The sequence below is a fragment of the Nestor notabilis genome, unplaced genomic scaffold (genome assembly GCF_000696875.1).
Source record: "Nestor notabilis isolate BGI_N333 unplaced genomic scaffold, ASM69687v1 scaffold2287, whole genome shotgun sequence".
NCBI classification, from domain to species: domain Eukaryota; kingdom Metazoa; phylum Chordata; class Aves; order Psittaciformes; family Psittacidae; genus Nestor; species Nestor notabilis.
In genome coordinates, this window is record NW_009935891.1 from 50120 (window position 1) to 75129 (window position 25010).

The following is a 25010-nucleotide window of genomic DNA, read 5'->3' on the forward strand; positions in this document are numbered from 1 at the left end:
GCTGACTTGACAAAGACTGCAAATGAAAAGGATCCTAGATCTGTGGCACATACCTGTCATTCTCAAACCTAGAGCACAGCCCCTCATCCTCCAGCTTCACATTCAACAGTCAATTTTAGGAATATTCTTTTATGAGTTCATATACTGCCTGCATTTTCCTTCATTTTATACTGGCTGCTGATACTGTACTTGGTAAAATTCCTTTAGACATACTCAATGTCGAACTGTTGCTTCAACAGCAAGACTGTAGAAAGATCAAAACTTCCATATGGGAAGACATGAATGATGCAAGAGAAACAGCCTAAGCATACTAAGCCTTCACATAGACAGGTCTTTCTTCTGTAGACAACAGCAAGTTTTACCTACACTTGCATGTCAGACAATTCAGCACGAGACTCCTCTTTCCAGTCTCCCCTCCTGCCATTGTCATACAGGTGGAACATCAGGCTGTAGCACTGCACTTATCCCAAATTAAAGGAATGCTATAATCCTGACTAAAAAAGGAAAAAAAAAAAAATGCTTATAGTTTAACACAACTCTTACCTTATCATTTTTATCACTGTAGTTTGTTGTTTTCAACTTCTTCCAACAGCTGATATGAAACTCCACTCTACATTGCTGACAGCAAGTAATACGTATAAAACCCTAATATTGAGAAACAATATGAATTTAACATGTCTTAAAAGAACAACCAGAAGTCAACAGAAAACAGTGCACAACTTAATAGTAGATAGGATAAGATGGTATGTTTCAGATAGCTCTTTCATATTAACGGGGAGAGAAAATACGTAAAAATTAAGTTTTGCATCCAAACCCTTTTAAACTAAAAATTTACCTTAAAGTCTGGGTCTGTAAAAAATATTTGGATTTTGGAGTGGCCATGGCATTGCTGATATTGACAAATTGCATCCGGTTTTGGAGGGAACTTGCATTCCTCAATACAATTCTTTAAAGTCAGCTAAGAAAACAAAATAATATAAGACAAATTGCACAGAAACCAGGAAAAGATTCAATATCTACTTACAAACTTCTAGGGAACTCTGCAGTGAAACACACATCTCTTTCTGAACAGCAGTAGACTAATATGAAAAGAACAACTCTTTTCTAGTGAAAGCTATGGAAGATTATCCTTTTATGGCAAAATATTCAAAAGCTCACTTGCACTGCTATCAGCTGAGTACGCATAGCTTCCCTGCATGCAGGTTTATCTTGGACCAATGTTTTACATGCTGACCAATTCCAAATGTATGAGAATATAGTGAGTTTTCCATTACCAAAATGATGATCCAGATTACTCAGATAATGTGCCAAAACGGGACTGTTTGTTCATTTCCACCATTTCCCAGCATTTCAGGAGCGCCTCACCTGGGATTTGGGTTACAGGATCAAGTATATGCCCAGGGACAACTCAAACCTGGCCCTGCACTGGAGGTACTGAGATCTAGAACAGCATCTGAGTTAAAGACACTACAGTGGCTTTATGTAAAGTCGGTGCAAGCCTCACAGGGTTGGCATTGAGCCCGGATTAATAAGACATTATTACAAACAGACAGACCACCAGTTACAGCCTTTCAGATATTTGCATTGTATTTTCCAGAAGTCCCAGACCACTGATACATTACTGTGGCCAGACTACTGTCACACCAGCTAGGGGTTCTATAAGAAATCTTTAGGTCAGTTTTTGTTTAGGTAAGAACAGTACTGGTGTTTCTACCAGAAGCCAAACAGGTCAGTATAGTATAGCCAAGTTCATAGACTGAATAACCTAGTAGGTTCTACTATGTCAAACTGCATCCATGCAGAGGAGCTCACACATTCTGCCTCTCACAGCACGGTTTATTCAGAAACCCTTCACAAGTAACAGTGACTCAATTACAGTTTAAAAACAAATAACAACAGCTATTGTAATATCAGAAGCACAAGTTAGATTTTAAAACTCAAACGGGGCATTGTACCATACAACTCCCACTGCATCAGCCAACAACTACATGATCAGGGTCTCTTATTTGGTGTTAAATATAGAACCATCATAGCAATTTTCAACTTCTTGGTTTTGCCAATTCAAATTTTTAACCAATTCTCACTAGCATTACATTGGGTATAGTATTCTCATCTACTTAAAGTTTGGTATCATGCAACTAAGTAGTTAACACATGATACTTGGAGCAGATTAGAACCATGTAATTGCATAAAAATATCCAAGCATAGAGCCTGACACAGAGCCCCCGGCCTTGTGCTGTAAATGGGATGCTCAAATATGGGATTTTCAAAAACCATCAAACAGGATGTTCAAATATGCTATCACAGGAAGAGTTCTGCTCTACAAAGGCCAGGCCTCAGGGCTGACAAACTCAAGGCAATGAGCAGCAGCATTTGCACTGGCTGGTCCCGGCTCCCCCCCCCCCCCCCATCTTTCTTCGGTCCTGACAATGGGGAGGCAGACAAGAGGATGACAACTGGTTTTAGTTTTTTGACAGGCCATTTGACAGAATAGGTTTTATGACCTTTTATTCTTTTTTTAAACAAACCTGTAAATTCTCTGCTCGTGTCTCTTCAATGACCTGAGATGTTGTGGGCCAAGTTAATACTCCAGGGACAATCTTGTGATTAACCATCGTTTGCGATTTCATGAACTGATCAAGTGCATCTGAAAACCTGCAGTTTGAAACAGGTACAGCATGTTCATGAATAACTTCTGCACAGCCTGTAATACTTACACAATTAATTTTATGATGCAAGGGAAAAAAATGGTAACTGTAAGAGTATGTGGAATGAAAGAGCACCTGGTTCATTAAGTTACCTGTTTAAAGACTCTTCAGTCTAAAAAAAAAATCAAGGAGTGAGCCAGTATGCCAGGCTGGGTAAGAGGCCAGAATCCAGGCAGTGACATGAAGCAGATTGAGAGCCTGAAGTGATATTCAAGGGACCCATGAACATGGGTGTGCTTGTCAATACAGACAGTGAGGGCATGTGTGTGATCACAAGGGACTTTCAACCCTGATCAGCCAGAGAGGAGGCACAGGACTCCTCTACCTATGCTTATAATTTACATGGGTTCAGATAGTGCTACATACGCAAGCGGCTCTGCCTGGGCTAGTCTGTGTGGCCAACTGTCTTGTTATGTGTGTGTGTATACACTTCTGTGGGACACACACGCAAGCTTCCTACAGGTCATAACTGCCAAAGGAAACAAAAGCCACATCTGCGGGACTGGGATGCAGATACCTCCTGAGTCTCAGAGCACATCTGGCTATGCTACAGCAGTGGGAAGGAGGAATCCAATCTCAGGTTCCAACACTCTCTGACCAGGTGCTTTTAGATATTCCACATAAGCAGACTTTAATGTTTAGTATCAAACTTATTTTATTTGGCATTGTATTGGGTTTATGTGGCAATTTTAAGAAGAAGCGGGGGACAGTGGTGCAGGGGCAGTCCCTGTGAGGAGAGCCCAGGGCTGCCCCGGTTCCAGTTCACTCCAGCAAACCCACTACAAAGCACAGCTGAGCCCCTCAGGCAAGATAGTGGCACCTCAGTAATAGCATGGGTAAGAAAGGACAAAATATACTGCACAGCTGTGAGGAATAAGGACAACAAGTCTGAGAAACAGCCCTTCAAGCACCAAGGTAAGAAGAAAAAGAGGAGGAGATGTTCCTGGCACAGAGCTGAGATAGCTGAGATTCTTCTGCAGCCCCTGGAGAGGACCCTGCTGGAGCAAACAGATATCCACACTGCAGCCATGGAGGACCCCTGCCAGAGCTGGTGGATGTGCCCCAAAGGAGCTGCGGCTCGTGGAAAGGTCCCATGCTGCAACAGGGGAGGAGCGCACGGAGGAAGGAGCCACAGAGAGACAGTGGCAGGGACTTATCACAACCCTCATTCCCCATCTCTCTGGGCAGCTCGGGAGGAGGAGGTAGAGGAGTCAGGAATGAGGGAGTCAAGCCTGGGATAAGGGTGAGGGGAGGGAGGTGGTGATTTTAGTTTTTTTACTTTGTTTCTCACCATCCAACTCTATTTTAACAGACATTAAACTATTTTTCCTCAAGCTGGGTCTGGTTTGCCTAGTGATCTCCCTGTCTTTATCTCAGCCCCTGGGCTTTTTCCTCCTCTCTCGCATTAAAGAGGAGTGGGAGCATAGTTGGATGAGAGTCTGGCAGCCAGCCAAAGCACAGCCAACCACAGGCATTATGGGGGATTTTGATTAAGTAGAGCAATACAGTGATATACTGAAATCACAACACAAGCATAACACAGCAATTGCAAAACACAGTTGAATCAATACAAACTTGGTTCCCATTACCTGTCCCTACACACTTCCTGTCATGACTCTGGGAAGAAATACTGCCAGGAACATGTGGGTTGAAGCCAGCTCTCAAGTTTACCAGGTGTCCACTTTCTGCACTTCATGCTTGGCTGAGCCATGTATACACACCCCACCTCTCCCCATGCTCGGCTGGCTAGCTCAGAAGACATCATTATTTCTTTATCTGTTTCAGGGAACTCAATGACTCACTGGTGCAGCTGCCTTATCTAAAACCAAGGTTACCCTCCCATCTCCCTAGTGTTAAGATAAGTTAAGCTTTCTTTACAATACATTTTTCCCCGAGATCATAATTCTTTGCCCTTCTCTTTCAAGCTCTCCTCCACTGCAGGGGTGTGCTGGTTGGTCATATCCCTGTGCCCCAAACTCCTCTTGATTCGGTAGCTTCCATTAGGTCCTTAGCAGTAACAAAGTTGTAATAAGTCAGTCTGATGTATGAATTTAATGATTAACAAAGAATAATTTAAAAAAAACCACACATTTTCTTAAATGAAAATGTTTTTTATATTGAATACTGAAGCTTTATATTATACCAACCTGTTTTGTCTGAGGTACACCTTTCCAATTCCATAGTATGCCAAACAACCAAATCTTTCTTCCTGGTACTGTTCAATTATTTTCTTAAACTGGTCTTCAGCCTTTGCCAATGCCTTCAAAATAAATTTAAGACAAAAGTATGTGGCGCTTTGCCAATATTTTCCTCCTCTTTTTTTGCTCCACTAGAGTGGGTCAGTATGCCCTATTCTCTCATCAGCTTTAGGAACAATGAAGGGAATTAAGTAACCTCATGATCACATACAACAGCTTTCTTTTTTTTAAAAAAAAAAAAAAAAAAAAAAAAGAAAGAAACTTATTCTGTAATCATGGGCTTCCTCTGAAATAACAAAATTAAATGATTGAGCTGACTGAGCTACAAATGCCCAGACACTTGTAAATTCATTGTAAAATACTGAATATTTTTAAACACTGCAGGAGAAAAAAAACCAAACCACCCACCCCACCCCCCCCCGAAAAAACCCACATGCGTGTTTTGGTGTTTTCCAGAACCTTCTTTTGTTTAGAAGCAAAATGTTTGTGTTAGAAACACTAGTGCATAACCCCATTACAACAAAGTAGAAGAAAAATGACTGACTATACTTAATTAATTCTTAGGAATCTCATCTGAAAGCTTAAGAAGAAATTTTATGAAGAAATTTGGTGGATTACTTTATCCAAAACCATTAAAGATCTAGTCCCAGATATGAAACTGTATGATTCTAAAATGTGACAAGAAGTTTCCTTCCCCACTCGTTTTGTCTATTAAGAAGAGACAAAAATGGATGGCCAACTACCTGAACTAGAGTTTTGAATAAAAGCTATATAGTGCTTTAATGTCATACCTCAGGTTGTCCAATTCCAAGAAGAGCAGTGGCATGTCCATAAATGATAACAACATAATTTATAACACAAAGATTCAGCTGCTGCAAAGAGAGTGAAATTATAGTAGTAGCACGCAGAAAAACAGTTTGCTGGTAACTAGAACATTATTGCCTATGGTGAATTGAAGATCTTTGCTACAACAAAGCTAGAAAACTCTCTTCTCATCCTTCTTTATCATAGCCTCTACCCAGATTTGTTACAATTAGCATAAGAAGTGAAGGTTAACTATATCTTTACTATAGGACATCTGGTGCCCCTATGTATTTTAAAGCGATACATCCCAAAACCTCTGCTTTTAGAAATGCTATAACTACTTACAGAGTTCTAGCCTTACTATGTTGACTTCATACAGCGCAGTTTGTCTTTGCTCTATCTCATGTTCAGAATTGAGCAGATTTTTCTGGTTTTGGTTCTTTTTTTTTTTTTTTTTTTTTTTTAATAATAAAAAAAGCCCTCACCTTCTCAACCATTTTCTTCCTAATAAACTAGGCTGCAGTTCCAGATGGATTGGTGTATTACTTGCTTGGACAGACTTACTGACACTGCAACAACCCTTATTAAAATGGGAGCCTGAACCATAGCAATGCATGTGCACATGCACTGGCACACAAAACTTAATACTACAGTACAACAATTCAAAGAAATCTGGGATGCAAATGGGTCAATGGCTGATTGGCTAGATACACATACACAAAATTTCAAAGTATTTGCCATTGAAGAGTAATCTGACCTGAAGAATATAAATTCTTTTTACCCTACATTATTATGAATAAGGGTTAACCTGACAACATACAGTAGTTTCTTATCAAATACGGTATTTGATAAGACTAGCTTATGTTACTCATTATTTTGGGAAGTATTTTTTAGATTGCATCTAGAAAGGCAATGCATACTGAATGTTACAAAAAAACATCCTACTATGTTTTTTTTTAATCCTGTTCTCACTTGTAAGCTCCTTGGCATACTTATCAGTGAAACACTTGGCACTGTAGTAAACATTGCTGACAACAAGTCAAAAACAATGACTGTTTCAGTAGAAGGAAAGAATGAAACATGATATTGAAAGCATAAATCTCAATTACTCCAATAAACTAGAAGTTATTCCTCTTGGTTTACCTTTAATTCTGAAGGATTTAGAATGCTCAACAATCGTGAAAAGGCTTGTGCAGCACTGTGACACCGCTGGTCCATCAAGGCTGTATAACCATCACGAACAAGGGATTTAACCTCCTCTAGGAACATAGTTAAATCGACCTAAAACATTAAGGAAAACAGTAAGTCCAAAAGAGTTTTTTACTTTTTTTTTAAGCAAGCAGACTGTATGCTAAAATCTCACAGACAACTATTAAAATTCTGTACTTCCTAAAGTTTTATCACAATTTCACTTTAAAGCAGAAAATCAGGTACATTTCTTAAATCATTTAAATTCAGCTTCTAAAAACTTAAGATTTTCATGGACCTACTGCTGCTGTTCTCTTAAAAATCTAGGTTTCATCTTAAGTTTAGATCCTCTTTCTCTCCAGAAAGTTTCAAGTTTAGTTCAAGCATCATTTTAACCATTATTACAGTTATGAAAAACCCCTCGGACTTACGCTTTTCCTCACTTGTACACTCCAGTTTGTATACAAACATTTTTGTAAAACCTGAGAACTATTTCCTTGTGCCTACACTTTCTCTCTATCTAGGTTAACAGTTAATGCTAGAAGGTTTCAGAATGCATTATGTTATTAGCCTTTCACTACAGATACTTCCTGAAGTCTGTAGGAATTCCCAGCAGTGAGACTGTAAATCAGACAAGCAGCTGCAGATTAGGTACTTTTATTCCCTTGATCTGTTGAAAAACTAGAATAAAATTAGCTTTGGGAAGCAGATCACTGTGCCAGGGTAGAAGTAATCTGACTATTTAAGAAGCTCTTTTAACACCTACTCCTGCAATCATAAACAAAACACGAAGAGTAACAAAGAAGCCCATCTGTGTAGTTTAGGCCACTACTTCATTTCAGTATGAATTAATCTTCAGTATGAAGTAATCCCACTTCACAAGCTTTTCGCTAACTGCCTCTTCCCCCTCTCCATATATTAACATTTGAGCCTGGGATTCTGAAGACACTGTCACAGGCAGGAAAAAAGTGACAGAATGGGAAGGTTAGGCAGAATGGAACATAACAACATTAATGTATTCCTGTGAACTGAATTAGGCTTTTGTCATACTAAATTTAATGTATATGTCTGCAATGTATTTTCCTAAGCATCTATGAATTTTGATATTATTTTGTCTTCATCCTGTCAACTGATCAAAAAAACAAACAAAAGAAAGTACCCATAATCTAATGACAGTTATAAACAAAAGTTTATATGTTGGCAGGGACAGTGGAAACTACAAATAGATAAAGACCAAAATACAGAAATGTACTAATGAAAAAAATGATTAAGACTTATTATAGGGTCTTAGAACTATTGATACAAATTAATGCTGTCAGACCATATAGCCACAGAACAAAATAAAATATATTAAAGTTAAATAATTGATGTTAAACTGATGATGACATATGAAGCTGATTAAATATAGTAAAAACCTTATTTTCAATAATAATGCATTAGCCTTATAAAAATAGGTATTTTAGAGGAAATAAAGGGTCTTAATGCAAGCAGAACCTGCACCTTCTCCTGAACCCAGTTTTGTCTTAAGATGTAATTAATCAGAATAGAGATTTCTGGTATCTACTTCCCCGTATTAACAGAGAGGAAATGATTAATTATGTATGTCCCCACGATTTCATTCATGAACTTTGGGATACTCATCATTCATTGACAATGAGATCTGAGAAGCAAAATTCTCAATTTCTGAATTTTATAGCATTTTAAACTGCCATTCTACAAAATGTTCCATGGTTACTTCCAAATGTACATATCAAAGACATGAAAACATATTTGGTCAGAAGTTTGGGAGGGGTATTATAAATCCCTGAATGATTTTCAGCTATTTTTTAAGTTTTTATTACGAATTAAGATACAAGAGTGCTATATTACTAACTCATGGGTTTAGTTAAATTATTCTATGACTACACTGATTTTTGTTACACTGATTTCCAGTGTGAGGTCCTACAGGAGGGAACAGAGGAGAAGCAAAACAACAAGCCAGTATGAATCAGTATAATCACATAATCTTTGTCTCCTGATAAAAGCCACGCTAAGCATGAAGTGTTAAATTTTTGAATGAACTGGGACTTTCGACAGTGTTACTAAAAGGTCACAAATCATTTACACTTAAGGTTGTATGGTAATGAATAGCCAGTTACCTGTTCCATAGTACAGAAGAGTTTATCCTGAATGGCTTTAGACTCTGTCTTGAAATCAAGGTGATCTCTACAAATAACATGACAATGGCACCATGAGTTTATACGTGTACTGTATATGTAATATTATTTTCAAGAAACAGCAATTTCTGTGCTTTTATCAACCACATCCCATTTACCTACGTGCTAAAGGTGGCTACTGCACACTTTCACAACCGCAGTAAGTATTATAATGCTATCAAGGATTATGATACTATTCATATAGTTCATGTATTTCTGGCTCAGGAATCACTAAGGCTTCAGGGAAGCAGCAGTCTTCTCCATAATTTTATTTGATCTCTTTTGTCTTCTCCACCTTATTCTCAACTGAGTTGATCTTATGAAGGGGTGGGAGAGGTGACTGGAGAACTTCCCTATACCAAAGGTAGCAGCATGAGAAGGTGCTTAGGCCTCTTTCTCCTTCTCTACTCTTCCTAAGTACAAGATCCTTTATCCCAGCACAACCACCAATTAAATTACACATAGCAGCTATGCACAGCAGGGGCAGGGAGAACAGAGAAGAGAGGAACAGAGCTGTTCTTCCCAGCTCTTCCTTTCCGCTACTGCAGCAGAAACAGATGCACAGCTACGGAATGGGGGAAGTGTAACGAAGAGGCAAAGTATTGCTTAATACACTAAACTAGATCCTCATTACTAAAGTTGTTAGTCAATGCTTAATACTACTAAATCAACTTTTGCTATATACATTCAGTTCTGTCTCACACTTGAAGGCATCAAACACTCATCATCTGAGATAAAGTTTTTATAGTGTCAGTGGATTCCATAAATTTTTGGAAGCCAAGCAACCTGCTAATTACAGAAATTGAGATAAGAGTAAGATAGTAACTGACCATGCACCTTGCTTGTTGAGAAATAGCATGTTTTCTACATACCTAACAAATTTCTGTGAAAGAAGCAATTTTGTAGATGGTTCAGTTACTTTAAAGAGGATTTTCCCTCATGGTGAATTCTAACACTTTTTACCCCCCTCTTAAAGTGAAAGGAGAAGGAAGGCAGTGACTACCCAAAGAACAAAAATGACCTCTCCTACGACAAAGTTTCAATTATCCAAGCTACACTGGTATTCAAAAAGGTATGGAAATTTCTAAAAGTATTGTACTGTAATAAATATAGATTAAGAGACGGTTGATGTTGTGGTCACACTTAGATTAGGACTAGGGATAATCAGGTTCAGCTCCCACATTTCCTAAAAGTTGGCCTCTTCTATATGAGAAATCTGTCTTAAAAAAAATTAGCACTTAATGAAAACTTTCCTATTTCAATGTAAGTAACTTATTTGCTGTACTGCTCATCTGTTTTCAATCACCCTAAACACAAGTAAAAACACTAGCTGAAGAAGCATATAAGCAAGAAGGTACACTCAGAGCTTAATTTGTCTAATTCCACAGCTCAGGTTGAAACACTGAAAGCTTCCATCTCTGCATGTCCTTGAGTAGCCAGTCATCATTTGCCTCAATCACCTTACAAATATGTCAACATTAACAGTTCTTTCCTCCTTAACTATCTATTAGATGAGGGAATATGTTGGCATATGATATCACCTATAAAGGCAGCAATTTCCCCAAACTTCTTTGGAGCATTTTGGCCCCAGTATCACTGGACAGAATTATTTCTTTTGTTCAACTTTAAGTGTTATAAAGGATGGAAGCATAAATTTTGTCCATATGTCTATAATGCTTTTTATCTCAACTAATTTAATTTTGGCCCCAAACCAAACATATGCATTCACATTCAGCATGCTCTACAGGGAGCATTTATGTACTTAAATTAGACATTGATACGGTCTAAGCAAAAATTCAGATCTACAAACAATTAGAAGACTCTTTAAGTAGAAGTTCTTTTCCAGTATTGAATTCTGAGGCTGACTTACAATGCTTTCCTCACAGTCAAACCTCTTCTTCATAGTAAGTATATGAAGTGTCAGAGAAGCTTTAAAAATTATTTGTACACAGAGTAGAACTAGTACAAAGAGGCCTTGAAAATAAGATAGAGCTTGAGTTACACTGTGGTCTAAGTTTGAATGTAACAACTGGAACAAGATTCCTATTAACTTGGCTGTAAAGGAAGCACATTTTTTGTTACAGCTATGCTGTGTTACTTGTTGTGGGGCAACAGTTTTGAACAGCAGTTATTAAAATTATGCCTTCATTTACTAAAATCAAGTAATAACTCAGGCTTTTTGTGAAAGCTGGAATTTTGTCAACTTTAATCAGCTATCTTAACAAACTATATCCTGAAGAGTATGTAAGAACATAAACAAGTCAATTAGCAAAGTCAAGCAGCAAGTCAAAGTTGCATTAACACCTTTTTAAGTAGTACATAAAATAACTCAAAATAATAATTAAAAAATAAACAAGATTTCTTGCCTTGGCTTTTCAGAGTCACCAGGTTTTGCCCTCCCTTTGTTTTGATGGCCTGTAGTAAGACAAAGTATTTCAAACAAAATTATCATCACCTAAAACAAAGGTGAAAAAATGTACTCAGACCTCACCATTTTGCTTTACAAATAATAGATCTTAAACATTCACAGTATCATAAACTACCACAAGTGAAAAGTTTTTCTAAAAGACACCTCAGTGTTACAGTACTGATTTTATATTATTTTTTTTAAATAATATAGGATTTTATTAATCCTCTAAAGGGGAAAAGAGACCTTAAATAAACAGAAGACTCTTAAAATTCTGTAAGATATGATATGACTCTACAATACTGTAACAACTGTTAAAGTGGACTCCGAGCTAAAGGAATCATATTAAGATATGAAGTAACACCACAGATCATATTCACTGTTAGTTGATAATTAGAATTTTAAAAGGGGATAATAGATCACTATAGATGTTGAAGTTTTACTACATAAATTTTACAGAGGCTTCAAAAATACATCACTAAAGGAGTTAAGTTCAACCCACATTAATCTTAGAAATGTAAACTTGAGTCAGACCAGGATAAATGTCCCCGATTACAAAATGAAAATGTTTAGTATGCGGAAATACGGAACAAAGACAAGAAAGACTCTATCATGTGATACTGATTCATTTCTAGCTCTGTACTTTTTCTAACTCTGAAACTTAACATCAAAGACTTAACATGAAATTTTACTAATACACTTCACAACTTCAGCCATCTAACATTGTCCTTGATCAGTTACAGGTCTCTACAAGCTGAGTAAACAATTCGTTAGTAACAAGGAAGAAGAAAACATTACTGTAAGTGGTCAAACCCAGGAAACCATGCTATTAACCGCAAAATAACCTCTCAACCATTTTCTGTGGGATTAAAACATAACATTAGGCATCTGAACATGCACATGCACACTCATGATGAAGTCAAGAAGGTTTTCATTTTCAAGAATTCTATGTTAGAACTTCACAAGGCATTAAAAAAATCCACTTAAGGAAGAGCTACCGTCCAGTAACCAGACAATTAAACAAGCAAGGCAAAAAATAGCATTTCTGGGCTGCTAGGGAATCAAAAAGCAGCTGACAAACACAGTTGCAGAGCATCACATGCTGCAGATGTTCCTTATTACACAGGGTAAGTGGAACGGGTGAAGAGCAGCAGACTTCTTGCTAGTTAAACCTAATGGATTTTATAAGACTTATGCTGAATTACCATAAAATTAAATTTGGAAAAAGGAGTTACTCACTTTATGTTTAAAGTTTCATAACTATCTATGCTTTAAAACGTTTATTTCATGATACTTATAGAAGTATTTTATGCAACTGAATATGAAATACTGAAAGACATCGACTGTTGAAAAATACAAATCTCCCCATTTGAGTAATCTTACTCAAGCCAGTGGGATGTCTCATGTACACGTTTCTCAAGCTAAATCATATGCATACATACCAGAAGTAATATTTAAAGTATTTAATGACATAAAATTGAAATTAATCAGAACAAAAATCAAGCATCAGGAAGACTGAACATGTTCAGAACTATTTCATGAACACTTCTTGAAATTGTCACACAGGAGTCTGAATGGTGTCTGTTGAAACAGTTCATACACATTAAAAACTCCAAAGCTACACTAATAATCATCACAAATTCCTCGTAATAGAGACAACTAATGGTTGGAAAACAATAATCCTTTTGAAAGCCTGAAAACACTTCAAGCATATCATCATTTAACCATTCAGAGACAGAGATATATTACCTTTTCTTCATTATATAGGTTTCTTTCCCTTAAGGAACCAATCTATCACTCTAAACAATATACTAATTAAGATAAAGGAATACAAACCTTCCCTCCCACCATCAAAAGAAAGAATTTAATCAGCACTATATTTTCATTGAATGATCTGATTCTAAAAGCCATTCAACAAATATGATTTCAGAAAAAATTCCTAGAGAAATTACTTCTCCCATATACTACCCAACTGAAAAAGATACTACTTTCAAGTTTTTAAAAATAAATTAAAATAAAAGTAACAAGCAGGTACTGCTGACTTATAGTTAAAATACTTCAGGAGATACATTAATTCAACTGCAAACATGACTCACTTACCCCACAAGCATTTTAAAATATTAGTAGAAGTAGTATTGCTTTTGCTAGACATTCCCACTAGTAGCAAGCAAAAATATTTAACAAAAATGTACACATGCTCAAAAAAATAGTACATGCAGACAAAAACTGAAATTAAAAGAGTCAGTAACTTTAAGATAAGATACAGTGGCATACAGTTCCTTTACATTAGACCTCCTGCACGTCTTAAGCCTTTAAGCGAACGAAGGCGAAGAAAAAGAAAGTTATTCTTCCCCACCCACAGTAAACTTGTCTCAGCGAGGCATCCAGAGCCTGACTCCTCCTTTCAAATCAAAGCAAATCAAATACTTTCTCCTACTGATGTAATTGTAGCAGGACACTCTGCCTGAGTGGGGGTGAAACAGCTCGAATTTCACCCTACTTGTGAAGATTATCAGTGATAGAGGGAGGCCACACTGGTTTTGGTGTTGAAGAATCCAAGACCAGACCAACTGAACAGTCCCATAAAATTAAGTATCGCAATGATATGAAACCAGATGTTTCCTGACAGAGGAACCAACACGGATGTGAAACCGGATGTTTCTCTACAGAGAAACCAATGAGTGGTAACAGTAACTCATCTAAAAATAAATTCTGTTTCACTGAGCTGGAAAATTTAGCCTGGTAGAAGATGACTGACAGTCAATCACTTTCTACTACAACAGATTAGTCCCACCTTTCAGCAACAGGGATTCTATCACACCCCTCCTTGGAAAGTGTCAAACTCCCTCCTTGAGTGGGGACATCCCTCACGAGTAGTCCTCCAGGCTGAGCAAGAGAGTTGCCTGCAGTCACTGGTGTGGGTAAGATCAATCTCTACTTAAGTAATGATTAAGCTAGCTTTGAAACTATTGACTTAACAAAGAGTGATTCTAATAAATAGTAGTTAAAGTGAATTATAGTGAACTGTAATTCTAAGAATTCATCATGTGTAGTAGAGTAATAGATGGGAACCTAACTGAGAGTCGATCCCCGCTTATGACTGTGAGAAATATAACAAAGTATGTTTTTGATAAAGTGTATTTGATAAAGTAAGCATTTATTATGGCCATTTATTGGAAAGAGGCAGGAAAACGTAAGTGTGCAGCTGTTCCATGACCTCCACATTTGGCCATGCCAGGGTGCCTGGCCAATACTCTCGGCACAGCCAACAGCAAGATCATGAGAAACTGCATGGCCAACGAGGAAAGAATTACACATCCGGCATAAAGTTGGCTGTGCTTCTAAGAGTATAAAAGCAGGATCCTCTTGCAGCCAAATCTGAAGCCTCACCTACAGGTGGATGCACCGTGTAGGAATTTTCCCAGTTACCTAAGATTCTCAGCATTGGCTGCAATGGGGCTTCCAGGCTGAAGTGTGGGCCTGGATGATGAGGATTAGGTAGTAATTGGTGATGTATTTCTTTTCAATCTCCGTTCTCTCTATACAGTAATGATTTGATGCATTGCTAATTTTCCTCTGTATTATTCATGTATCTCTCTCTGATTCGCTTTATTGTGCTTGTTCACTATACATATATGCATACACCCGATTCACTTTAGCGTGCTTGTTTAATAAAATGTTCATGTTTTATGACTAGCCTGTGATTGTTTTGTTGAGTACCCTGCCTGTTCACAAAACAAGTAGATATTCTGATTAAAGTCCTTTAGCCTAACCATATAATTATCAATTACCATTACCTTTTAAAGTGTTTATTTTATCTATGGATATGTCAAGTTTGCCATCCTTAATCCTGCAGGACAAAGTGGTATAAATTTGATTATGCATCTATAATCCTATAGGTATAAAATCACTGTCCAAGTCTGAGACTAAGACTGGATCCAGCCACACCTAAGCTCCTCCCTGAGAAGGAGTTCATAAAACAAGGGGTTCCTTTCCAAACCTTGTGACTCAACAGAAGAGCCTCCGTGACAACTTTGTCTGAAGTGTATCTATCTCCCCCTCTGTCTTCAATAGTAAGAGTGATGGGCAGAGCAGGAGGGAGAAAGGAAGAATAGAAAAAAGAAAACTGGAATGAGCAGGGTTTTTCTGAAATGACTATGTTCAAACCAACATTTCAAAGTCCTCTGATCTCTTTAGCCCAGAAGAATTTTCAGTTCTCTCTCAACGTTCAGCCTTTCATTATCCATCTTCCCTCAAAAATTAGCTATCCTTCTGACATCCTGCCCCTTCACCAGTATCAGCAGTGCAGACAGACCACCAGCACTCTGTTCCTCATCCAATAAGGGCAGCAGGACACTGCCCACATTAGTCATGTGAAGTGCGATTCTCTCAAATCCCACTGCTGTTAGCGGAACCAAAAGGGCAGCACAACTCCTACCTGCATTCAAAAGGCATTTGTGTGATTTGAGCTTGCCACCAGGTGTGCTGGACACCAAGTACCCCTAGGAGTCCACTGGAGTAGAGACATTGCTCATAATCCTGTGTTTGCAATTGGTGATTGGGCAGGTCGCTGTATGGGCATGTTGCTGCTGACCTTTACCACTGTCTCAGTAAAGCTTTGTTTTATAATGTGTCATCAAACTCCATTACTACTCAGACCACATCTTCTCACTCAGGAAAACATCTGGATTCCCTTAGTTGTCACTTGCTTCAAAATCATTTAAAATTTCCTACGGCTTCCATACATCTCACATTTTGCTCCTTCACACCACCTTCATATAGCTCCTCTTAACTGATTTGTCTTGCAGAGCTCGACTTTCTCTTTCTAAACCCCTTCCCTGATTTATGCTTTCTGCATTAAGTTCCTTCAACACTTTATAGTTTCTTTCCTTTTCTTGTTATCTCACCATATATCTTTTCAACATATTCATTTTGAATCTTTTTTGCAATCTTTCCCACATTTTCCATCTCCTGATAAATCCTTTAATTCTTAAAGATGTTTGCATATGTCCAAATGCTAATGCAAATGTTTGCAAATGTCCAAGAGCAAGATCACTTCTCCTACTGCCCATTTTAAAGGAAGATCTTGTAATGTATCTTCACAAGTTTCCTAAAATCAAATTTTGAAGTGCTTTGCACCTTGGCTCTTATTCAGCTAAGTATTTAAGTATGTGAAGTCCAAAGAACAGTATGGCTGGGCACTGAGGACTTCAGACTGCTGAACGGTCAGGACTAAAGGGATCCACTGCCTTGGAGGTCATAACTTTAGAACAGTGTAAGCGCGCAGCCAGTCCAGATTTGGCAGGAGTATTCCATACAAATATCATAAATAATAAAAATTTCAGAATGATGGGGAAATATCTCACATTTTATTGATTACAGCAGGTTTAGCAAGGGATAAAAATCCCCAAACAAAAGTCAGGAAAAGATTTCACTTTGAAGATTAGAACTGTTTGCACTTCACTTTCATCACAGAAAAGTAACTGGCACTGTGGGAGCTTTGGCAGACGGTAAGTTCTCTCTAATAGGATTGTGTGATGGGTTTTTTTGTTTGGTTGGTTTTTTGTGTTGTTTTCTTTTTCTCTTAATTCACTAAAAATTCCCAAACATGAACTATAAATCACACCAACTTTTACCTCTTAAAGTCAGTAGGTCAAAATCCTCTCTGACAAGTATTTTGTGGCCTCCTTCCTCTCTAACAGCAGGATTATTTTCTTCAAGATTTATATGGAGCTTTTAGTAATCACAAATAAATTACGAATATTGAAATTACCCACTTATCTTAAATTTAGATTCTTTTAGATCCCGCATACCTGTCTCAGAAGGACAGAAAGCATTTCTAGCCTGTAACTCAGCATTCTACCTTTTGCTTCCAGTTTCAATTCTGAATTCATGCATGTAAAGTAGATTCAAACTAAAAAAGCATGAAAGAAGTAACACAAATACAGGAGAGAACAGTACCAAAGTAACAGCATGCTGACAGGAAAAGAAATGAAACATAACAGCTTACTGTTGTGAAAATAACACTAGATACACTTTTGCTTATTAATAATGGCAACAGCAAAGAAGAAACCAATTCAGACTTGATAAATAGCAAAACCATACTCACTTGGTGGAAACTCCAGAGACCAACCTTTGCTTTCTGTTCTTTGAATGTCAGTCACCTAATGACAAATACATTAGCTTGGTATTACACAGGTAACAAAAAGCAAATAGATATCAGTCTAAATTTAAGCAAAGGACTAAGATGCTAATGTTTAACCAAAGAAATCACAACGGTAATACAGTATATTATGTCCCCAATCAAGAGGTGAAGAAAAATAATTTTATTAATAAAAGTGCATTTGTACACCTACACTTTTTTCCCCAGATTCATATCAGTTTGTTATTCACTAGTGTGACAAATACTAGCCTTTTTTGCAGTAATATTTATCCTCAAGGAAGATAAATTTACAGACCTACATCATGATGATTTCAGAGCATAAAAGTAGATGAAAGCTTTCATAAGACAATCAGAAATCTTCAAGCCCTTCTTGCGCATTCTGTAAACAGTTTTCTTTCTGAAGAAGTAACTTTCGTTTTCTTCCCTTTTCCCTTGAACACTGGTTTCGTTTTCCCCACTAACCAGTGATCTGGGCTTTTTTGCTGCCCCACCCTCCTGTGAAACCGGAATGGGTTTTTTTCTCCTGTGCTAAATTGTTTTGACCTTGCTAGTACGTTCACATTACTTACCCTGTTTTCTATATTAAATAGCTTATTTATAACACAATTTATAGGCTAAATTATAACAATTTACTAATTATCTTACAAGAACAATGCTAAAGACAACCAGAAAGAGGCACAAATGTTTTTTTAAATTAGGAATTAGTGTGAACTGTCTGTACGCAAACTGCAGGTTGATTACTCAATTTTTAATTCCATGCTGTTACAGCAGGACTGTCAGTCTGCGTGTGTCTAGCAAAGCAAACCACTCAGGAAAATTTAAGCACAGGAATGGTTTCTGGGCTCCCCATGATACTGGCCATAAGACAAGTACTAAGACAGCAACAGCTGGGAAATTCCAATGACATCCAGTAGTGAAGCCCAACTAAAACAAGGTAAGTATCAACAAAATCCCCCAACTTTCCACTTTTTTGGGGTGTGTGTTTGTTTTTTAAGGAATAAAAAAATGCATACTGCTTTGGGCTGGGATAAAGTTACTTTTCCTCATAGCAGCTTGTATGGTGCTGTGTTTTGGATCTGTGATTAAAAGCGTTGATAACACAGGGATGTTCTAGCTAATGCTGAGCAGTGCCTGCACTGCATCTTTTCTGTTTCAAATGCTGCGTCCCCACCAGCGAGTAGGCTCGGGGTACATGAGAAGTTGGGAGGGGACACAGCCAGGATAGCTGACTCCAACTGACCAAAGGGATATCCCAGACTATATGACCTCATGAGCAGCAACAAAAGCTGGGGGGAATGAACTCCTTATTTTGCTTTGCTTGTGTATGCAGCTTTTGTTTTGCTTATTAAACTGTCTTTATTTTAATTGATATAAATGAGTTTTCTCACTTTTACACTTAGGATTTTCTCCCCCATCTTGCTAAGGGGAGTAAGCAAGCAGCTGTGTGGGGCTGAGCTGCCTCCTGGGGTTAAACCACAACAACACTGTATGCCATTGCCCTTTCAACAGTAAAACAACCTAATGGTCAGAATTAGAGGTCTTTTTTTTTTGCTGGATTTCTTTGATCATCCTTCACTAACATGGATCTTTAGTGTAACTATTTTTCAGAAACAAAAATAATCCATGAACAGGGAATAAAGTTTACTCTGTCAAGATTCTGTGATGCACTTGACTCCTGATAGTTTGGTTCAGGCTCCAAAGGAAGAAAAGGACTAGGCTGTGACTAGGCCACGAAATTCTCTAGTTCCAGCCTGTTCTTTGAAAACCCGAAGGGACAAGGTGACATAGTGAGCTTTGATATGTATGAACTTGGAACAGGAACACCGATCCTGAGAGTAACACATAAATAGAAGCTGGTTCTTCCAAAACTAATTTGGTCAAGGAACAAAGGAACCTGTGGGTACAAGGAGTCTCTTCTCCGTCACACGTGATACGACCACAAGCCAACCACTTTAATCCATATATATGAGTGAGCTTTTTTTAAGCTCTCCCTCTTAAGTAGCTGGCAGCATGGCAGCGATGCCTCTGAAGGTTACTGCTTGTGGTTGAGAGACCCCTTACCAGCTGCAGATCTTTGGGAAATGGCTGATATTGCACATGACCTTATATCACAGGGCATTAAGTTCCTGTATTGGTAGCTTTGAATGATTATTTTATCTTCTGTGCAGTAGCATAACAGATTGAACCTTGCCATCAGACTTCGTTAAGCCTCACTTTTACAACATCTTGCTTCAATAAAACCACTGTTGCTGCTACTTTTGGCAGTGGTTCTTTAAGCAGTTTGAATCTCCCCTGTGACAGTTTCTCTCTCTGTTTTAAGCCTTCCTCACCATATAAGTTAATAAAAATAATCTGTTTACAGAGTGCAAAAGTAATGGTCTATAACCATGCAAATATATTAACATCACATTATCAGTTCAAAACAACTCTCCACTATAATCCATACACAGGGCATTTGCTAAATCAGCTAAAGCAGCTTGCACTGAACCCCATAACACAAGTACACATTACCTGAATCCTCTCCTAAAGCCAATGGGAAACCCACATCTGAATGCACATTGACAGGCAGGACTGGACAGTCTATTAAATCAGACATGACTTCAGCCTTAATTTCAATAAGCCCAAAGAGACCTCTCTCCTCCTTTTAACATACAGCCTCCACTTTCTCATTCAAGCAACCACCTCCTGCCTCCTTTCAAACCCCTAGTTCTGAATACAGATTTGGTATTTAAATATTACAGGACAAATGCTCTTGACTGAGAAAGTAGACAGTTATTAAAACACAGTGGCTGCAAAAGTTCAGCCATGCCATTAAACAACACATTCCAGGACAATGAAAATCAACACACTGTTGGTCTTGTAATGCAAGCTGTAGCATAACTTACCCTAGTATCATGGCTTTGATGACAATGATGATCTTTAGGATCAGACTCTGTTCTCTTTCTGTATTTTTCTATTTCTTTTTGTTCTTGAGAAATCATTAACTGAAATTCTGAAGAACTGTAGTCTCTGATATGCAAAAAGAGAGAACCCTAGTTCTTCCAATGTTGATGTCTTTTCCCCATATTTAAGACACATACCACACATGTATCATGAAAAAAAAACCCCATATGAAGTCTAACCCTCATACAAGTGTAATGGCATAACCATATTTAAAGGATTTGATTAAACAGCCATATTTTATAACTTCAAATTGCACAGTCCAAAGCTATGCAAAATGTAACATCCAAAAAAAAGCACACCATTTTCTAGAAAAGGGACAGGAACCGAATTACTGCACTTTATAAAAAATAAATAATTTGGGTAATTAATGAAAAATCTTGCCCAAAGCCACATTTTATTTCTGCAATATAGAAGGGAAACAAAACTAAGCTCCTCCAGAATTTTCAGGTTTATAAAAAGCTGTTTAGTAGTTTGCTTACTGTACTGTTTTTGAATGACAGCTCATCACTACAAGTAGACCAATAAAAATTAAGAAGATCTTTCAGAGAAATGTTTGAAACAAAAGTTACAGCATATATGGTAACTTAGCTGAATCTGTGAATATGGAATCTCTCTTACTCTCTTCTCTCTGAGCAAGGCAAAAGCACAAAACAGATGTGGCAAAACCAAGTTCCTACAAACTAGAATACACGTTCATTTGTACCATTGCCAAGCATTTTCTAGCATTCAGTTCCTCAAGTCAGCTTATCCTAGCAAACTTTATAGTGCAAAGTTAACACAAAAAAGTGTGCATGACTGCCCTGACATTTTCAGGCACCAAATTTCCCCAACAGCAAAGTACTTCAATTCGGCAGGACAAAAAATCCCCGTGAAAATGTAACTGGAGAAGAACTTTTTACACGGACATGTAGTGATAGGACGAGGGAGAATGGCTTTAAATTGAAAGAGGGGATATTTAGATTAGATATTAGGAAAATATTTTCATTATGAGGGTGGTGAGGCCCTGGCACAGGTTGCCGAGAGAAGCTGTGGCTGCCCCATCCCTGGAAGTGTTCAAGGTCAGGTTGGACAAGGCTCTGAGCAGCCTGGTCTAAGTGGAAGGTGTCCCTGCCCTTAGCAGGGGGTTGGAACTAGATGATCTTTAAGGTCCCTTCCAACCCAAACCTTTCTATGATTCTATGATTTCCAACATTTGTCAAGCTTAATGCTGAAGAAGACTGACAGCTTGAAAGTGGAACACGTCTCAAGATAGCTTATTTAGTTCCCGGAAGACCTCTTTACTCCCAGGCTACATGCTGGTTGCATTTCTAGTAAGTTTATTCCTTCCATTTTTATTTACTCATAGGTAACAAAATTTAAGCAATATATATGCTATGTAATACTTATACTAAGAATTGCTAATTTTGAAAAAGGAAACAAAACTTGGCAACTACTTACTTTTTCTCAAGAAGTGACTTCTTTGGTTTCCGTTTATGTTGTTTGATAGCTATAGAAAATTATATAGGAAGGGAGAAAAAAAAATATTAGCTAGTTTCACAAGAAAGTTACCGATGAAGGAACTTTGCTATGTTTAAGGTAGATCTTGAAATCAGAAAAGGTTACCATTGATATCTTCTAATGTCTTCTTTAACTTCTCATTTTGTTGCATAAGATCCTTAAGTCCACCATCAATATTCTTGCATAGCTCCTGAGCCCTCTTATTAGCTTTCAAAGCCAGTTCATGTTCCCCCAGCAATGATAGTGCCTTACAGAAATGGTAGTGACCCTACATGGACATAAGTTTGAATTTCAAGCATTTTTCACACAAGTAAAAAAAAGTTTATATCCAAACCATCTGCAATAGACAAAGTAAAATTTTACATACTCAGAAGTTATCTACTCCATCTATTTCAGGTCATATGATGAATAATCAAAGCTTTCAACTACTCAGAATGCTGAAACAGAATTGACTGGGAGTAGCATCTAGCTGCCGGCTTTGGAAAGGAGCAAATTTGTTTTTTCCCCTAATCTCAACTACTACTTTGCAATTCTGTAACTATTCCTTTATTTACTCTTCTCTAGGCCCAGAATATTGGGAAATACATGTTGGTCATTAATCAGGATTTTCTTATTGTAAGGACTACGTATATTCTTTTTAAAGCATTGTGATAACACAGCTACTCACAACAGTGTAATAAATGGTTTTTTTCCAGATGCAGAACACCATGTAACAACACTTACAAGCATGTCAAAACAATATTTTTAATATAAAAATACAAGCAAACTATGTACTTGGCTGACTGAAGCAGAATTCTTAGTCCACAATGTACTGCATTCATTTTACTGTCATTTACATTTACTGTGTTGAATGCAGATGAGAACGTCACACATACCTGGGTCAAACCTGTAACTAAGACTCTGGGTTCCTGAAGTAGTTTATAGTACCAACAAAAGACAATTTTGAAATGTATATGAAACTAACCTTTGGCCAATTAGGCTTCAAAACAATGGCTCTTTTTCCATCAGCAAGGGCTCTCCTTAGAGAAGGGAGGGAAAAAGAAGAGGTATTTATTACTTATACTTCAGGAAATTCCACAGACAAGATGTACAAGACACTATAAAAACACAAGTGAATAAAAGAACAGTTCATTCACCTGTGTGAAGGCATGGCCAGACAACACTTCTTAGCTTTAACTTACCTGGGTTAAAATGTTATAGTCTAAACTATTTCACCAATCAGATATTTACTCCCTCATCCTGCCTACTAGGTTTTCCAGCATTTCTGCATAGGTACCCACCCCTTAAGCGGGTTATAACAAAATGTTCCTTTAAAAAGCAAAGCCTTAATAAAAACTCTGAATACCAAATCTAAATATTTTGACAAAAATCACATTAGAGAGTAGTTAGATAATCAGAGCTAGAGATTTGAAGGTGCAAGTATTAACTACTGAGCACTGAAAGACAGTAACCTCCAAGACTCGTTAACAACTGAAGCCTGAAAAACATGCTTCACTGACTTTTTATATACGTGGAATAACCGGAATTACAGTTTTGGCCAGAAGAGAAGCAGACTATTCCTGCGGCTACAGGAGAGAACACAGAGCACCAGTGATGGCCTCTGCTGATATCAAAGCTGCCCAAAACAGATAGCTGAAGAGTTTATATACCCTTGGTATAGACCACTCATTCTTCGGTGAACTAAACGTATGTGTCAGATAAGCAGAATGTAGTAAATTACAAGAGTCATTACATATGGATTACTTCAGATGAGGAAGTTTACAAATAATCTCACTCCTCTGATAGCTGGGTCATGCTGACTCAATGAGGCCTTTAAAAAATGTCTGCAGTGAGACCTAACTTGAGAGGCTTGCAAAAGCCTGAGGCGTTAACTATTTTACCTCCACAAAGGGAAAGAATATGGAAAAAAAACCCCAAACAACCCACACTTGTTTCACACAAAAGTCTCCATAAACTGCCTAGTCACTACCTCTAGTTTTCATAACTACTATACCAGGAAACCTTGTACAGAGGGATCTGAAGGAGGACACTGAGATATAATGAAAGGTGGATACTAAAGAAAAGCCTGAAAGAGACAATAATTTCAAAAGAAAGTAGTAATAGTAGAATTTAGACATGTAGCAATATATTTAAAAAAATTAATAAGAAGGAAAAAACCACAACAGAACTAGTGATTAAAAGTGGGAGAAATGGCGCCATACACGTATTGCAAGGGAAGCAAACAAAAGGGGAAAAAAATGCTTGAGTAAAAGATAGTGGGGTACAGAACCTCAAGATAATAAGGGATTATAAAAGCAGTTGAAGAGATTAGGAAAAAAACCGGAAGCATTTGACATTCTCTAGCGTATGTTGTTGTGCTTTGTTTTCACCCCCCCAGTCTTTCCTCCAGTGCCACCTTTCGACAGCCCGGCGCAGTGCTAGCACAGATGCCCGTGTGGAGCACGGCCGAAACATCAAGACACGAAGCCAAGCTGCAGGGAAAGGTCCTGCCGCGTAGCAAAGCCTGGGAGGGAACACGATCAGTGCCTCTCATGAGGCTCTGAAAATGGGAGGAATACACACGCCTTGGATAAAGTCTTCAGTGCTCCAGCAGACGATCTGGAGAACACTGTTAACTGCCTAGTCCCATAGTACAGTATTTCCACCACTGACTACATGATCTAAGCTCAGTACTGAGTTTGCAAAACCTCAGGACTGAGGCTTCTTGGTCTTGCTCAGCCTCAACTGCAGTTTCACCTATCTGCAGCTTTCTTTTACTTAAGTGTGACATCAACTTCTCTAATTGAGTAGGTGTGTATGGCTAATTTGATCTACTTGTTTGTCTTTGTGTGATACAACCGTAGATTTAGCTGCAGTAAGTGCTTGTTACTGCTATCTATATAGAATGAGGTATTTATGACTCCAGAA

General features: G+C 37.8%; 1 protein-coding gene across 1 annotated transcript in view; it reads right to left on the reverse strand.

Annotated features, from left to right (window-relative positions):
- Positions 1–25010, reverse strand: part of TTC3 (tetratricopeptide repeat domain 3) — a 62338-nt gene that overhangs the window by 25354 nt on the left and 11974 nt on the right. The window contains exons 10-22 of the mRNA XM_010018036.1: positions 23068–23122; positions 22209–22371; positions 22044–22092; positions 20513–20672; positions 17601–17664; positions 11460–11508; positions 9037–9103; positions 6854–6991; positions 5698–5778; positions 4856–4968; positions 2529–2655; positions 836–958; positions 544–645 (exon numbers count right to left, since the gene is read on the reverse strand). Of these exons, the coding sequence (XP_010016338.1) occupies positions 544–645; positions 836–958; positions 2529–2655; positions 4856–4968; positions 5698–5778; positions 6854–6991; positions 9037–9103; positions 11460–11508; positions 17601–17664; positions 20513–20672; positions 22044–22092; positions 22209–22371; positions 23068–23122 (1291 nt within the window). The remainder of the gene's footprint in view (positions 1–543; positions 646–835; positions 959–2528; positions 2656–4855; positions 4969–5697; positions 5779–6853; positions 6992–9036; positions 9104–11459; positions 11509–17600; positions 17665–20512; positions 20673–22043; positions 22093–22208; positions 22372–23067; positions 23123–25010) is intronic.